Consider the following 18481-nt stretch of genomic DNA (forward strand, 5'->3'; position numbering starts at 1 on the left):
TCAAACACCCGCCCAGACACACAGGCACAGTGAGTGTGAGAGGCAAAAACACACACAGATTCAGACATACAAACAACAAAGACAGACACTGGGACAGGAAAACACCCACCCAGACACACAGGCCCAGAGAGTGAGAAAAATAAAAACACATACAAAATCACAGAATCAGACATAAAACAGACAAAGACAGACTCTGGGACAAGCTAACATCCGCCCCGACACATAGACACAGAGAGTAAGAGAAACAAAACATATACAAACACACAGATTCAGACATACAAACAGACAAAGACAGACACTGTGACAAGCAAACACCCGCCTAGACACACAGGCATAGAAAGCGAGAGAGACAAAAACACATGACAGATATACAAACAGACAAAGACAGACACTGTGACAAGCAAACACCCGCCCAGACACAGAGGCATAGAGAGTGAGAGAGACAAAAACACATGACACTGGGACAAGGAAACAACCGTTCAAACACACAGGCGCGAGAGTGAGAGGGACAAAAACAAATACAAACACACATAATCAGCCATAAAGACAGACACTGGGACGCGCAAACAACCACCCAGACACACAGGTGCAGAGAGTGAGAGAGACAACAACACATACAAGCACACATATTTAGAAATACAAATAGACAAAGACAGAAACTGGGACAAGAAAACACCCACCCAGACGCACTGGCAAAGAGAATGAGAGAGAGAGAAACATGTGACAGTGGGACAAGGAAACAGCCACCCAGACACACAGGCACGAGAGTGAGAGCGACAAAAACACATACAAACGCACAGATTGAGAAACACTAACAGACAAAGACAGACACTGGGACAGACGAAAACCCTCCCAGACACACAGGCACAAAGAGTGAGGGAAACAAAAACACATACAAACACACAGATTTAGACATAAAAACAGAAAAACACAGACACTGGGACAAGCGAAAACCCGCCCGGACACACAGGCACAGAAAATGAGAGACACAAAAACAAATAAAAACTCACATATACAGATATACAAACAGACAAAGACAGACACTGGGACAAGCCATTATCCACCCCAACACACAGGCTCAGAGAGAAAGAGGAACAAAAACACATAAAAACACACATATTCAGACATACAAACAGACAAAAGACAGACACTGGGACGAGCAAACACCCACCCAGACATTCAGGCATAGGGAGTGAGAGAGATAAAACACATGACACTGGGACAAAGAAACAGCCACCCAGAAACAGAGGCACGACGAGTGAGAGACACAAAAATACATACAAACACACATATTCAGACATACAGAAAGACAAAGACATACACTGGGACGACTAAACAACCACCCAGACGCATAGGTACAGAGAGCAAGAGAGACGAAATACATAAAAACACACATATTCCGACATACAAATGGACAAAGACGGTCACTGGGACAAGCGAACACCCACCCAGACACATTGGCACAGAGAGATACAAAAACACATGAAACTGGAACAACAAAAAAGCCACCCAGACACACTGGCACGAGAGTGAGAGAGACAAAAACACATACAAATGCACAGATTCAGACATAAAACATACAAAGACAAACACTGGGACAAGTGAAAACCCGCCCAGACCCACAGGCACAGAGAGTGAGGGAAACAAAAACACAAACAAATACACAGATTCAGACATACAAGCAGAAAAAAACACAAGCACGGGGACTAGCAAACAACCGCCCAGACACACAGACACAGAGAGTAAAAGAGACAAAAACATATTACACTGGGACAAGCAAACACCCACCCAGACACATAGGCACAGAAAATAAAAGAGACAAAAACACATACAAACACACAGATTCAGACATACAAACAGAAGAAAAGAGTCACTGGGACAACAAAACACCCGCCCAGACACAGAGGTACAGAGAGCGAGAGTGGTAAAAACACATACAAACACACAGTTTCAGACATAAGAAATGACAACGACAGACACTGAAAGCAAGCATACATCTGCTCAGAGACAAAGGCACAGTGAAAGAGACAAATAAACAGCCAGTCAATTCCTACCTGAACCTGGGTACCTGCAGCCAACCTACAACCCCCACCTTTTTTTCGAATAACTCCATTCAAGTTAGGCTCATTTAGATTCACCAAGTGTGGCGCACCACGTTAAGTGTTGTAAATGTACGAAGAGCTTTTCTAATATAGGCAATGTGAATAGGCACCAAATAGTGCATACAGGTCAGATACCGTTTAGTTGTCATGTATGTAACCAGAGCTTTTCCATAATTAGCTCTGTGAAAACCCATTTAAGAGTACATACGGGTGTAAGATCATATAAATGTACTGTATGAAACAAAAGCGTTTCTTTATCATGGGATTTGAAGAGGTACCCAATAATGGATACAGATCAGAAAGTGTTTAAATGTGATATATGGGAAAATAAATTTTCTCGGATTAGCTCTTTGAGTAGGCATAAAAGATTGCATAGAGGTGTTAAATCACTTAATTGTAATATATATCAGAAGACTTTGGCTTAAGCTGGTTACTGAAATAACCATGAAAAAGTCCATTTAAGTGTGGTGCATGTGAGAGAACGCATTCATTTCAATCAAATCTAAATTGCCATCTCAAAACCCATTCTAAGTAGAAGCCTGCCACATTATAGAGGACAATGAAAGCTTCTGACAAAATAGTGATGTCCGTAGACAAAAGAAGACTAGGTATAAGGTTATAGCTGTTTTATGCAAGCTAGTTTTGAAAGTTGGATCAAAAAAATAGTTGTCCATCCATAAGTATATTTTTTTGTTTTTTTTTTTTCAAGCAAGGCTTGGTTTTTCATCGAATAGTTCAAGTATTGGCAAAAAAAAACAAGAGCCAAGAGCTCATGTGGCACATCTGACGAGGTCGGAAGAGCCAAGAGCCAAGAGCTTCTTCCCACTCAGCTCCATTACGACCTCTCCACCCTAAGCGTTTTCCAAGATTTCTAGTTTCCCCCTCCAACTCTCCTCAATGTCACAAGACTCCGTCGGGATTTAAAATAAGAGCTCTGAGACACAAGGTCTTTCTAAATATTAAATTTCAATAAGATGTGATAACCCGTTCGTAAGTTAAAAATACCTAATTTTTTCAAATTTTTCCGAATTACCGTCATTTCTCTCCCCCAAGATGTTCACATCGGGGAAGTGACTATTTCTAATTTAATCTGGTCGGGTCCCTGATACGCCTGCCAACTTTCAGTGATCGCTATATTGATCACGTATCTAGTCTCAGATCTTCTTCATGTAAAAATTGGGATTATCAGAGATTCGAACCTGAGACCTCTCGTACCCTAAGCAAGAATCATGACCAAAGACCACAAGCCATACTCAAGAAGAGCAATAATTTGTTTTATAGACAAATAAAATCCTTCTCAGCTATCTTGTTCGCTCCCTCCCTCCCTTGATGGTCAAATCGAAGAAAGACTATTTCTAATTTAATATAGTCTGGCCCCTGATACGCCTGCCAACTTTCATCATACTAACTTATCTAGAAGTGTCCAAACAAGTAAATCCCCCCAACTACCCCAAAGAAAGCGGATCCGGTCAGGTTATGTCAATAACGTATCTAGGACATGTGCTTATTCTTCCCGGTCTCTACACTCTAAACGTTTTCCAAGATTTCCAGTTTCCCCCTCCAACTCCCCAAGGTCACCGGATCCTGTCTGATTTAAAATAAGAACTCTGAGACACGAGGTCCTTCTAAATATTAAATCTAATTAACATCAGATTATCCATTCGTAAGATAAAAATACATCATTTTTTCTAATTTTTCCGAATTAAACCCCCCTACAGCTCCCCCAAAGAAATTCAATCCGGTTTGGTATGTCAACCACGTATCTAGGACTTGGTTTTTATTCTTTCCACCAAGTATCATCACGATCTCCCCACTCTAAGCGTTTTCCAAGATTTCCAGTTTCCTTCTCAAACTCTCACCATTGTCACCGTATCCGGCCAGGATTTAAAATAAGAGCTCTGAGATACGAGGGCCTTCTAAATATTAAATTTCATTAAGATCCATTCACCCGTTCGTAAGTTAAAAATATCTCATTTTCTCTAATTTTTCCGAATTACCGAATTAGGTGCCCCCCCCCAGATCTCCCAAAGAGAGTGGATCCGGTCCGGTTATGTCAATAACGTATCTAGGACATGTGTTTGTTTTTCCCACCAAGCTTCATCCCGATCCCTCCATTCTAAATGTTTTCCAAGATTTCCTGTTCCCCCCCCCCCGACTCCTCCCAATCCGGATCCGGTCGGGATTTAAAATAAGAGGTCTGAGTTATGAAGTCCTTCTAAATATCAAATTTCATTAAGATCCGATCACTTGTTCGTAAGTTAACATACCCAATTTTTCCTAATTTTTCCGAATTACCCCCCCCCACAACTCCTTCAAAGAGATCGGATCCGTTCCGGTCATGTCAATCACGTATCTAGGACTTGTGCTTATTTTTGTCACCAAGTTTCATCCCGATCCCTCCACTCTAAGCGTTTTCCAAGATTTCGGGTTTCCCCCTCCAACTCCCGCCAGTGTCACTGGATCCAGTCAGAATTTAAAATTAGAGCATTAAGACATGATATCCTTCTGAATATTAAAATTTCATTAAGTTCCGATCATCCGTTCGTAAGTTAAAAATACCTCATTTTTTCTAATTTTTCCGAATCAACCGTCCCTTCTTTCCCCCCTCCAGATGGTCGAATCAGGGAAACGACCATTTTTGTTTTAATCTGGTTTTGTTCCTGATACGCCTGCAAAATCTCATCGTCCTAGCCTACCTGGAAGTGCCCAAACTAGCGAAATCGGGACAGACCGATAGACCGACAGACTGACAGAATTTGTGTTCGCTATATGCCACTTGCTAAATACCAAGTACCATAATTATTAGTTTACTGCTCTTTAGGGGTCTCCCCTGGGCCACTCGGCTTGTACCTAGATGGCGATAGGAGAACACCCTTGGGATATGTTGTGTACCTCCATAGGAAGTACGGAACAAGGGGGGCCTTGTGTCTGGGGGGGGGGGTCATAATAGAAACTGGAACAACCTCGCCTGGGGCAATAAATTCAGATGGAGAAGGAAGAAGGCCCCTCAAATGTACACTCGACAGGAACCACCGGCGTGTCCACAAGTCCCATGAGTTAGAAAACTTCTCCCAGCAATGGATTAAATTGGATGGTGACGCAGAACACCATCATGGGAGGATAGCTATAGAAGGTCAGCTTTGGCAGGACTTAAGAATCATATCTATAGACAACGATCTCTGCAAAGAAATGTCTCGACTCTTTCAGGGTATCTGCAAGACTGGCGACCTTGCGGTCAACTCTATTTCCACTTGAGGAGTGACCCCCCTCGAGGAAATTATAGCCTAGTAAAAGACACAGCATTCTCATGGAATTCTGATTAATGGATAAATCTTTTGGGTTTGGTTTGTTTTGGTGGGCTTTATTGGGCTGAAAAACCTCTTCCTAGCTAATTTATCTACTAAGAGTTGCCTCCCCGTAGTAGCATAATATTTGTAGGAATGAATATATAATGAGTCTGAGGTAAAAGGCTTGGGGCTGCCTGTGCAGGATTGCAACTCTTGTTGATAGAAGAGCATTGCAAAGAGCTGAAAATCATGTTGTGACCAAGATGGGTCCAGCATTACGCAAAATCACAATTCATACTGGAGGTCCCAGGGACATTTTGCTGTCCGGTTCTAGGCCGGCTTAAACGCTTCGGTGCAGACTTGAGAAAATATGTTTATCCCTGTCTTGCACTTCTATCCGGGATTATTGCTTTTCCTGAGTCCAAAATAAACTCAATAAATTAAAGAGTATGAAAATTGGAACTTGGAATGTTACGATGTTAAAAAATGACTATCGTAATTTTGACTGATGAAATCAGATGATTCGAACTGGAGTTCTTAGGAGATTAAGAAACTCATATCCCAGGGGTAGGGAGTATGGAATTAGGTGACATAGAATTTGTTTACTCGGGCAAGAAGGATGGGGTACATAGACAAGGACTAGGGCTCATGGTGAATAAGGAAGCTGCTAAGTACTTTTTAAGGTTGGGAAGATATTAATAATAGAATACTAATTGCTCACTTCATGACTAAAAAGTTCAGGGCATCAGTTATAGTGGTATATTCCCCTGTTGAACCGACTGCCACAGATACTAATGATTCAGATGAATTTTACTTACAGTTACAGGAGCGAATAAACAGGGTCCCAGGTATAAATTTTACTTACAGTTACAGGAGCGAATAGACAGGGTTCCAGGTAGAAATATGGTGTTTTTAGTAGGATATTTTAACGCCAAAGTCGGTAGAAATAGAGATAGATGATATCCTAGCCTAGGTAAATCTGGTGTAGGAAAGAAAACAGTAATGGCTACAAACTTTTGCAATTTTGTAGGTATAACAATCTAGTTATAACTAATGCGGTGTTTGGTCATAAAATGGCCCATAAGTTGACATGGCATTCTCGTGTTGGTAAGACAGAAAACCTTATTGTTTATGTGAAAGTAAACCGAAGACTGATAGGATGAATACAAGATACTATGGTATATAGAAGTGCAGTTATTGATATCAAAAAGTAAAGATCACCGTCTAGTAGTGTCTAGGGTCAATTTAAAGCTGAAATTTCGGAAGGGTAACTACTTACCAGGAAGCTATGATGTTGGTAGACTCTAAGATGAGAATTTGAGAGAAATATTTCCAAGAATAGTTGAATACCAAACTTGAGAGTTTAAATTTTGAAAAAGTGGAAGATGGTAAGAATAATTCTAGCAAAACAATTTTTGAAGTTGCTGATGGTGTCTTAGGGAAGAAAGTTAAGATTGCAGCTAGAAATATTAGTGAAAAAGCTTTATGTTTAGTAGAGAGAAAGGGCTTGTAAAAGAATTATCTTAATGATAGGTTCTATGAAAACAAAAGGAATGTAAAGAAAGTGAAGAAAGCATGAAAATATAAACTAAGGTGTTGTGATGTGGAGGACTTGGATAAAATTGCCGAGAATCTGGAAGATGCAGCTACACGGCATAATATTAAAACATTGTATTGGCATGTTAATAAACTGAGAGGGAATAGTCATTCCAGACTTGCCCCAGTTAAAGATAGGAACGGGGTCAAAATTAGTAATAAGGAAAGAGTTGAGGAATAAGGAAGAGATGGGCAGAACATTTTGAGAATGTGCTAAACCGAGATACAGTTGCAGGAAAAGATACAGAGGAAAATGAAAAAGTTGGTTCTGCCTTGTATGTGAAGGAGGATTTGTTTTGCGAGGAAGATTTAGCAAAAATGCTAAAAAAAGATAAAATAATAAGGCTCCAGGTTCTGATATTGTGGTAGATGAGTTTCTTAAATATGGTGGCTCTGAGGTTAGAAATAAGTTGCTGAAGATCATGAATATGATTTTGAAAAAGGGGAATTGCTAACGATTTTAGGAAAACCTTAATTAAGCCACTGTATAAGAAAGGTGATACGAGTGAGTGTCATAATTATCGATGCATGAGTCTGTTCTCTGCAGGTAGCAAATTACTTAATAATGTGATACTTTGTAGACTGAGAGATACTGTAGACAAAGTTTTGAGAGAAGAATGTGTTTTTAGAAAAAATAGAGGATGTGTCGCACACATTTTCACTCTTTGGTTAATAATTGAGAAGTGTTTGAGTTGCCAAACACCTTCGGTTCTCAATTTTATAGATTATAAGTAGATGTCCATTCTGTTGATAGAAGAGCTTTAGCAAAGGTATTATCCTTATATGGTAAATAGCACTAATCACATTAAAATGATTAGTGCTATGTACGAGGATAACACTGCTACGGTTAAGGATAGAAATGAGGTTAGCAGCTGGTTTTTTATTAAATCAGGAGTTAAGCAGGGTTGTGTTATGTCTCCCTTTATATGGATCATTTTGTTGGACTTTGTCTTAAAGAGCACAGGAAAGGCAATGGGAGACTGCAGAATCAAATGGGAGGAAATAATTTCCTGGACTTAGATTATGCTGATGATTTAAGCATCCTAGATGAAAGTATGAGTAAAATGAATGAACTTTTAGAGGTTTTGTGCGTTCAGGGTTCTAGGTTGGTTTTGACAATTACTGTTAAGAAGACTAACTCATTAAGGCTAGGAATAAGTGAAGATGAAAAGATGACACTGGATAACGAAAAGATTGATCACTAGGGCAGCTTTGCTTGCCTTGGTAGTATTATTAGTAATGACGATGGGAGCAGTGAAGATGTTAAAAGTAGAATAGCCAAGACTTAAGGTACTTCTTCACAGTTAAAAATGTTTCGAAGAATAGGAAGATAAGTCTGCAAACCCTGGTTAGAATATTGGAAGGTACACTGATGACAGTGGTTAAATATGGCTCTGAAGCATAGGCGCTCCGAAAAGCAGGTGAAGATTTGCTAGATGGTTTTCATATAAATTTTCTTCGGATTGTTCTGGGTACCTGGGTGATTGACCGTATTTCAAACAATAAGCTCTAAGGAAAATGTGGGGCAATCCCACTTTCTAGGGATATAATGATAGAAGGTTGAGATGGCTAGGGCACGATCTGCTGTTGAAGGATGACAGATTGCCGAAGATTGTCCTTTTCAGCCAACCGACAAAAAAACATACAAGGTAGGAGATAATAGAGGAGGCCACCCCCGCGTGAGGACGCCACAGCAAAATACATACTAAAATCTATTATTAATCAATCCCAACATCCAGGGAAAGAACTATTTTTGAAATATGTTTTTTCAAAGAATATCGACTTTTGAAACTTCGAGACAGTTCTACTAAGTTAAGTTTATTTACAAAATGAGGAATCTGGTATCTGATTGAGAATCTAGCTCAATCAGGGTGCCACAAAGAAATGTTTAAAGGAAAACGAGGGAGGCTTTGAATAAAATGGGATGAGGAGGAGTGTGCGTAACTGTGTTGGCTTGAAGCAGCTTGGTGCTGCGGTGAGTTGTTAGCAGTAGTTATAGTATTATTATTAAGAAGAAGTAATAGTCAAGTGGCACATACCATGCCTGAAGATTTTTTGGTGCCACTTGTTACCTGCGAGATCTATTTTTGAAGCCAATATGATGCAATAAACGAAGAAACTGGATTTAGAAAGAGTTCTTGCTTTATCTTAACGCTTCATTAAGCTCTGAATTTTTAGAATGCTCTTTTGAATTTCAGGACTAGTCAATACATTAGAAGAAACATCCGATTCCGAACTCATTGAAGCAAAGCCTATCAGAAACTCTATCTCTCAATGGTTTGATGATGTAACAGAAATATTTTGTGATGTTGGCACTTCCCAACCAAATAATGAAGATGAAACAGACAGTCTAAAAATAAAGACTTTGAAGAACAACATATTGAGATTTAACAACATTGTCATTGATCCATTTTGCACAGTTTTTGATTGGCTTAACTGGCTACAAAGTTGGAAAAATCCTGTCGTGACATTCGTATTTCTTTTGGCAAGCCTTTTTTTTTTTCTCTCTTCTACCATTAATTTTGCTTTCAGTTTGCTTTATATATATATATATATATATATATATATATATATATATATATATAAATAAGTTGTTTGTGTGATATGTCTGTTAAACTATGTCTGTTACGCCAGATTATATCTTCTATATATATAAAAATAAGTTGTATGTATTTTTGTGTTGAGGGTTTGCATATGACGTCTGAAAACTAAAGAAGAAAAAGAAAACAAACTAAAATGTAAAAACTGGGAATTGCATAAATATTTCGAAATATTTTGACAATAGATTTTTTTCTAAAAACGAACATTCGTTTTTGAATTGGTATATGATGAAATAAATTTTCTGTTTTTTTTTCCTTTTTTTCTTTTTAGTTTTTTTTGTAGTTTTTACCTTTTTTAGTTTGTTTTTATTTTTATTTTTATTATTTTTAGTTTTCTTTTTCTCCTTTATATTTCAGTTTTTTTCCTTTTTAAGTTTTTTTTTCTTTTTTAGTTTTGAAATAAATTTTTTGTTTTTTTCCTTTTTTCTTTGTAGTTTTTTTCTTTTTAGTTTTTTTTGTAGTTTTTACCCTAGTTTAGTTTTTTTTTGGTTTTCTTTTTCTCCTCTATTTTTCAGTTTTTTTCCTTTTTTAGTTTTTAGTTTTTTTAGTTTTTACCTTTTTTATTTTTTTTTAGTTTTTTTAGTTTTTTAGCCTTTTTTACCCTTTTTTAGTTTTTTTATTAGTTTTTTTTTTCTTTTTAGTTTTTTTAGTTTTTACCTTTTTTTGTTTTTTTTTAGTTTTTTTTCTTTTTTAGTTTTTAGTTTTTTACCTTTTTTTAGCTTTTTTAGTTTTTTTAGTTTTTTCCTTTTTAGTTTTTTTGTAGTTTTACCTTTTTTTTAGATTTTTTCTTCTTTTGTATTAATAATAAAGCCAAGGTTCGAACCTGGAACCTCTCGAACCTAGAACCTGGAACATAACGCGTTACCAACTCAGCTACATCGGCTTGAATACATTCGTTTTTGAATTTGTATATGATGAAATAATTCATATGTGGACAAACATGACGTCACTCGACAGACAGACAGACAACTTATTTATATATATATATATATATATATATATATATATATATATATATATAGTTTGAAGTTTGAAGTTTAGTAGAAATCGCTGTTAGAACTCCGATTTGATTCAATAGCGTCTTTTAGAAGTAAATGATGTAAATTATATGAGAGAATTAGATGGAGCAAGAAAAAAGGAAGAAATTTACCACGTGAATTTACTGAGGATATTTAATAAAGAGAATGAAAAGGAAGCCACAAAGATCCGCAGAAGCGCTACCTCATAATTTCTAACGCAGAAAATGACGAGGAAAGTGCCCCCTTGGGCACAATAGACCCAGTGGAAACACATATAAAGGTTATTGAAAGAATTTCGTCAGAAACCTATCTGAGCCAAACTCAGAAATACCAATTAAATAAGTTATTCACATAGTTTACGGACGTATTAACAGACTGAATCGAAAAAACGGAGGTTTTGGTACTCAAAATATCGTTAAAAAGAAACAAACCAACAAAACAATACCCTCACCGAGTACCAGAAGCTAAAAGGAAGGAAATGAAAAAAGAAATAGACCGAATTCTTGATTTAGGGGGCTATAGAACCATCAAACTCAGAATATGCAGGGCAAGTCGTATTAGTCCCGAAATGGTTTCTTCACCATCCGGACCGGAAAAAAATGCTTAACAACATATCAAAAATCTAAATCTCTAGCTCGATGCGAAATTGTTTTTTTTTAATGTTTTCTTATTTATTTTCTCAAAAACCGGGAAAAAAAACTAAAAACGTAAACTATAATGTTTTACACATCTTTTTAGATCAGCTTTTGGCTCTGAATTCATTTCTGATACTCATTTCGTTACCTGACCAATAGAAAAATATTTATCAGCAAAAAAAAAATGGGGAAAAAAACTGTGTCTTTGGGGAAAAAAACTCTTACCAGCGTTGTAGTCTATTTGGCTATGTAAACGAAAGGCTTAGAAAAAAAAGACTAAACAACAATAAACAGGAATGACGAAACACCTCAGCGCCAAACACCATGAGACAAGGTAGGTTCTAACTTAATGTGTTCAGAGAAAAGCTTTTATCTTATTTTTCAAATATATAAAAAATGCACATCATCAAAATATAGGAACTAGATTTTTCATCATCACAGTTAACTGTTATTCTTCTTCACTAAGTTCTTCTTCTTGAAACTTCGAATTGTTGCACGAGCTTCCCTTACAGGTACGGCAGGCTATAGTACACTCAAGCCCGTTTTTCTTACAGGTACACTTTTCACTATCACAGCCGTCAATACGACACGAGCATTTGATAATTTTCAGCAGCTGAGACGGAGCGGCAGGGAGATCTGTTTTTATTGGCGCAAAAACTTCGTTATCCTGCAGTTTCCATCCCAGGCGTAAAGGGTCTACTGGGTTCCCGAGCCAGATTTGAACTTGGCAGTAGACACGTAGCGAGTGGTAATTCGCTGCTGCCTGAGTTGGTGGCAGTTCTTGTGGATGCACGAAAGTGGTGGCAGTGCTCACTTTTCTGTGAAAGATTAGCTTTCTGGCAGTGTCCAGGTTCGAAACATCAGGGCAACCGTACAGTATCAACAATGCTCGCTCTCCTGCTGCCACAATATCGTCAAGCAATGCGAGATTGTCGCCAAATATAGCAGCGCTGTCCCTGAAACTTGTTGGAAAGTAGCAGCTGAACGGCTTTGCCCTTTCCTATTCCGTAAAGGAGAGAGGTTGTGTCACAACCCTGCACGGTATGACAGAACGGTATCAGATTGCTGACATCTGTTCCTAGCTTCTGCTTCATCTCACTTATATCCCAAGCTGAACTTACCGCCAAACTTAGCTTCAGGTGAGAAATATAAACGCCCGGAACGTGAATCTGATCGACTGATCAGAAGAACCAAGATGTCAGTATCATCAGCAACCACGATTGTGTCTGTAAGACTAGCAGCTTCTACGGCTTTTTCTACAATCAGAACGTCGGCGTCTCCTTCCGAGTGGAAAATTCGGAAACCAACGGCTTCCAAATGGTTGCCGAGCAGCTTCAGGAAACGTCCTTTGTTTGTCTTACATGAAAGAAACTCTTCTTTCTTCATGCAGAGGGTCATCTCTTCGGTGAAAAAGACTTGGCGGCCAACCATCCTTGCTCGACGTAAATGGGTAGCATCTTTGATTGCTGGACCACCTTCATATCCATCAAACACAACGATAGCACTAGGGTACCTTGCTTGTACGTAATGGACGTATGAAGCAAAGATGACCTTGAAGGTCGACCCTACCTTCCATGGAACTCGATGTAGAAGAAAACCACCATCCAAGACGATGTTACACGCAGAAGCAGGTCTTGAGGGTGACTGAGTCTCAATCCCGCAAGCCAGAAAGATCGCTTTTGCAAGCTCTGGCTTATTTGCTTTTCTCATAAGGCCATCGCTTTCGAAAAGATAAGGAGGAATCGTACAAAATTCGTATTTGAAGTATTCTTCTCGGAGGTCAGTTCGTTGGGCTACTATTATAAACCGCTGGAAAAGGAGCGCCGGATCAATGTGCGCTACTACAGAGGACCCCGCCTTTTTGGCATTCATTAGGTGCACTTGGTCTTTTTATTGAAGACTTGCTCCTTCAAGGTTTTTCCCGTCATCTTACTTAGAATCAACTTTCCAGCCACATCGACCTCGTCAACATTAACATCTTGGGAAGAAGTTATGCCGTTGGCAATGTTTCTAAGCTGATTGTCACCTCTGAACGGAGAAGATTCTGCGAAGTATCCAACGAGCTTCTGGGTATCGTCGAAGTCACGCTCCTTTCTACTGGAACTCATGTCGCGGTGCTGCTCACTTGTCGAGTAACCAATTTTTGTCAAATTTTGCATCAAGAGGTTGATCTCCAGGCATGCTGGTCTTGACAGAACCCAAATGGCTCTCTGCTGTTCTGTCATCCCACCTCCAGTTGTAAGACCGCCCGATGTTTTCAGACTTCTCATATACTCCTGCTCGATGACAAGATCTGCCGAGAGCCCAGCCCAGCGTCGCTCTGATCTTCTAATGGTGTGACCTCCCTGTTCAAATGCTTCGAAGATTGGTGGGTGACTAGTTTGAAGCTTAGCCATCTCTTGCTGGTACATCCAGACCAACTTGACATAGAGGTTATGTCCAGATGCTGCTAGAAACTGAAGCATCTCTACTGCAGATTGTAGGTGCAAATCCCACAGGCCTAGTCTCTCGGCATGTATGAACTTAAGCAGTATCCCAACCATGTCAAGATACTGAAACCAGAGCTTCGCAGTTCTCTGAGTCAGCAGGTCTTGGCGTCTCTGCTTGAGAAAGTTTTCAAGTTGCTTGAGCTGGGGATCATGACTGAGATCTTCGGGTGGGAGGTATCCATCCAGTACGTTAGCGAAGACAGTAGACACGTCTAGAGACGTCAACGTCGCTTGCTCTTCTTCGAGGAGATGAGCATATATGGCCGAGCTCACGAGAATTTGAGCTCGAACAGCTCTAGAAATCGCTTTTCCAGAAAGAATGTGCGGCACTGCACCAGTCGCGTATACCAATTCCAGAACCTCTTTCAGACCAGAACCTTCCATGAGGTGTCCTATGCATCCGACGAAACTCATCATCAAATGAAAACCGCCTAACTTGAGAACAATACTACTCAGCTCATTCGTTGTGTCGGACTTGAGGATCTTCATAGACTTCCACCAGAGCGGCTGGTCAAATGTGAGAACAGGTGTGAATCCGTAGGTTCTGCCTTGCGAAGCTACAAAGCGCAAGGTTGAGTAAAGGCAGGATTCGTTGCTAGACGGGAGGTCAATCATGGGCAAAAACAAGACGCTTGCCTTGCTGCGAAGGTTTCCCGTTTCATGATGTATTTGGTTAGAGAAAACTGACTGCATGAATCCATTCCAGCTCGGCCTTGGGACATTCAGGAACCCGGTAGCTAACCAGAGCTGATCGAGTGAAGCATACGGGTCGTTGACATTTTTGCCAGGGATCTTCTCATATTGCACCTTTGAAAGCACTGTCTCACTTAAGTGGTAAGGGTAGATGGCAATTTTTCCTTTTTGGGCTACTTCATCTAATGGAACATCAACTCTCGGAATGGGCGATCGGCTCTTAATGAGAGGAGCCGTGACTGTTGCTAGCAGAGCCATCCCATGGAAAGTGTTTCTTCCGTCCATCGTGCAAACATTGTGATCTGCATTATCAGCTACATGCTGCACAGCAAGTGCGGAGGTAACTCCTCCAAGGCTAGATTCATCATGGACTGATGCAAAGCGTTTAAATTTCTGGACTTCAGCATAGGAGGAGCAGAATCCATGGTTGTGTAAAGTGTCAATAAGAAATCTGGACTTGAAACGGTGATCCAGTTGCACTGCTAAGCCTAGTTGCAGTGGACAAATGAGGGCACGCGGGCGAGCTGCTTGAACGATGGAATTGCCAATGGCAAGCATTTTGAAGGAAATATCGGTTCCAACGAATATTTCATCTAAGAACACCATTAGGCAATCAGGTAGAGAGCCTTCCAGCTGTTCTCCAGAAGAAATCTGCTTTGCGGTCATATATGATTCCTTCTGTGCTGGCAGTCCTTTGATATCACTTTTGATAATCTTTGCTGCTGCTCTAATAAGCTTGATTTTCTCACTCTCTTCGTTATCGGTTTTGTCCAAGTAATAAAAATTCTGGAGTATCGCTGATGCTTTTTCTTTGAATGTCACCACGTCAGCCTTTCCGTCAATAGTTGCAAATACTAGCTGGTCACTGAAATATTCCAGAAGCTTGCTCTTCAAGTACTTGTTACAGTACGGTTCAAGGTCTGTCCCATTCAAAAGCTCTCCCATTTTAACAACAAGTTCACTGACTGTATACTGTTCTTCGTCATTTTCTTCGAAAAAAGTAGCCAGCTTCAAAAACGCCTGATATCTTTCATCGTGACCTGGCCTCCCCCTTTTTGGACGTTTTTATCTGGCTCAGTATCTTCTAGTATTCCAAAAAGTTCTTGCGTCGCAAATCTGGCTGGAAGCCTCTTATTTAATCGAAACATAGAAGAACAGGCTGCGTGATAAATGGCGTCAACTGCGTGCAGGTCTGACACTGCACATATTCGGCGGAAAACGTTATTTGACCAATCATCATCACGGCTTTTGCACACTGCCTTTATGCTCTCTTCAAAGTCTTTAGTCCGAACCTTGTACCACTCATGTCCTTTTCTGTGGGTAGTGTGGAGATTTATCCTTGTAGTGCAGAAAAAGCAACACTCTTGGAAGTTGAAACTTGGAGTCCGTGATCGGAGTACCACTTTTTCTGCTTCCGTCATTTCTTGCAAGGTTCGTCGTCTCTCATTCTCAATTTTCGACAGGTATATTTTGTTTGTGAAAGTCTTTCTGCAAGCAACATGGACTTGGTTCCCTGCCTCGACAGAGATGCTGGTACCTCTCGTTTTGCTAGCTTCATTGATCGCCGTAGCTCCTTTTTCTGCCAGTACCGACGATTCTGAGGTGTTTATTGAACGTTCACAAAGGGGACATAAAACTGCGGTCTCAGCCATCTAAAAAAGAGAACTGGGAATAAGTGAGCTGTCGGTGAATGTTACAACGAAAACCCTCATTCTGAACCGAAAAATTCGTGCTCCTCTTCGAAAAATACCCCGTGATCGTGTGTCGCTTGATTTTTATTTATTTTTTTTTTTACTTCATACAAAAACAAAAACAAAACATAAAAAAGAATTAAATGATTAAACGTGATGTTTCTGTCTAATAAAAGAGCAAAAAAAGAATCGTTTCTTAAAAGGGAAACCATCAATAAACTACTTTTCTTTTCACGGTTCCTCATTCTCGGATTCTGGAAATATCTAAAAAATAGGCGCAAAAAACGTGAAAAAAAGGGAATTTCGCAACGGGATGGAGATTTAGATTTTTGATATGTTGTAGAGCTCTCTTTTCTGAACACAGTGGTGTAAAAATAATTTCTGTACCAATTTTTTCCTGGTGCGACCATTTTTTTTCCGTATCTTTCCCCTACTATATGTATTTTGGACTAAAAGGGGCACCAGCAACGTGTCAAAGACTAGTAGATAGTAGTTTTTTCAAGCTCGTTTAATGAACCTATAACCCATATGAAACAAGTGTTGACCAGGCTCAGGAAATCAGGATTAACTTTAAATGTGGAAAAATGTAGATTGGTGCAGTCAGAGAGAGATTACCTTGGAACCGAATTTTTAACCGAAATAACCGAATGTAAAAATGTGTCACTTTTTTCATTTTTTTTTTGTTTTATTTTTCAAAATGTGAAAAATTTCACATTTTGAAATTCTTTTAACACCTCCCATATTAACTTTAAGCTGTAGAACGTGTTATTTCAATGCAATTCATGGTAATCATGGTAAACTTTGGATGACAAGCTATACCCTCTGGCACCCTTCATCATTCCTAAGACATTTTCAGGTGTTTTTTTTCTGTTAGAGATATCCTTTAAATCCATTGGACCGTGTTTTCAAAACCCATCCTCAACGTGATACACCATGTCAATTCAAACCACCGTGCCACATCAAGACTGGCCCTCTGGTACCCTCTGGCAACTTTATCATGCATATGGCATTTTCAAACTTTTTATCCTAAAATGTAACTTATACTGCAATCAATCGTTTAAAAATTGATGAAAAATCCTCGATAATATTTTTTCTGATGCCACCTGGCGATTGAGGCCAGGGTACTACGCTAGGGTCAGCCAGCTACATAATGGTACGGTGGCGTAAGTATGTATCGTCTTAGCTCCAAGAAACCTGGCATTTTCATTAAAAGCTCTTAGGAATAACCGAATGCAAAAATATATCTCTTTTTTCATCGTTTTGGGTGTTTCATTTTTAAAATATGATTTTGCTAATATCAAGATTTTTAATTAATGAAATATAAGAGGCAGGTGCGTCTAATAGAGCAATAAAAACGAGGCAGTTTCATTAAAGCATCATAAAAATATAGTTTATTACGGCATAAATTAACCTCTAATTACAACTTTCTCCCTCATAAATTACTTGCCAATATAGGCCAGCCACATTTTTTTATGGTGGCATGAATAACCATAGTCTTGGCACAAAGAAAGTGGCATTTTCATTAAAAATGTTCTCTCTTTTATGGTTTGCTTGTTTCATTTTTCAAAATTTGGTTTTTCTAGTGTCAAGTTTAAATTAATTGAATTTAATAGGCTGGTGCGTATAATAGAGACGTAGAAACGTGACATTTTCATTAAAACCACTCAGAAATATCTCTTAATACGACTTAAATATACCTCTAACAACACCCACCCCCTCTGGAATCGCTTTTTAGGGGGAGGGGGCTAGCCACATGTTTTCATGGTATTATAAGTATAAATAGTCTTGGCTCAGAAAAGCATGGCATTTTCATAAAAACCTCTCAGAAAAAACCGAATGCAAAAATGTTTGTCTTTTTTCATCGTTTGGGTTTTGCATTTTCAAAATGTGATTGTGTTAGCATCAAGAATTAAAAAAATGGAATGTGACAGGCTGGTGAATCAAATAGCCCAATCGAGACGAGGCATTTTCATTAAGACCTCTCAGAAATATCCCTTAATATGGCATAAATTCACCTCTAATAACAACAACCCCTCTTGAATAGCTTGCAAGGGTATGCCAGCCACATATTGTCATGTTGGCGTGAATAGGCACAGTTGTGGTTCAAAGGGACGCGGCATTTTCATTAAAAGTTCTCAGAAATAGCTCTTAATATTGTCACGGTGGCGTAAATATGCATAGCCTTGGCTCAAAGGAACGTGGCATTTTCATTGAAATCTCCCAGAAATAACCGAACACAAAAATGCCTTTTTTGTCGTTTTAAGTCTTTCATTTTCAAAATGTGACTTTGCTAGTATTAAGATTTAAAATAATGAAATATAACTGGCAGCTGCATCTAATATAGTAATAAAAACGAGGCATTTTCATCA

General features: G+C 39.1%; 1 protein-coding gene across 2 annotated transcripts in view; it reads left to right on the forward strand.

Moving 5' to 3' along the window:
- The window catches only part of LOC136026396 (GRAM domain-containing protein 4-like), a 107000-nt gene that overhangs the window by 31556 nt on the left and 56963 nt on the right, over window positions 1–18481 (forward strand). For both annotated transcript variants that reach the window (XM_065702950.1, XM_065702951.1), the window contains exon 3: window positions 9184–9470. In XM_065702950.1, coding sequence (XP_065559022.1) covers window positions 9184–9470 — 287 coding nt within the window. The remainder of the gene's footprint in view (window positions 1–9183; window positions 9471–18481) is intronic.

Source organism: Artemia franciscana, chromosome 4, assembly GCF_032884065.1.
Source record: "Artemia franciscana chromosome 4, ASM3288406v1, whole genome shotgun sequence".
NCBI classification, from domain to species: domain Eukaryota; kingdom Metazoa; phylum Arthropoda; class Branchiopoda; order Anostraca; family Artemiidae; genus Artemia; species Artemia franciscana.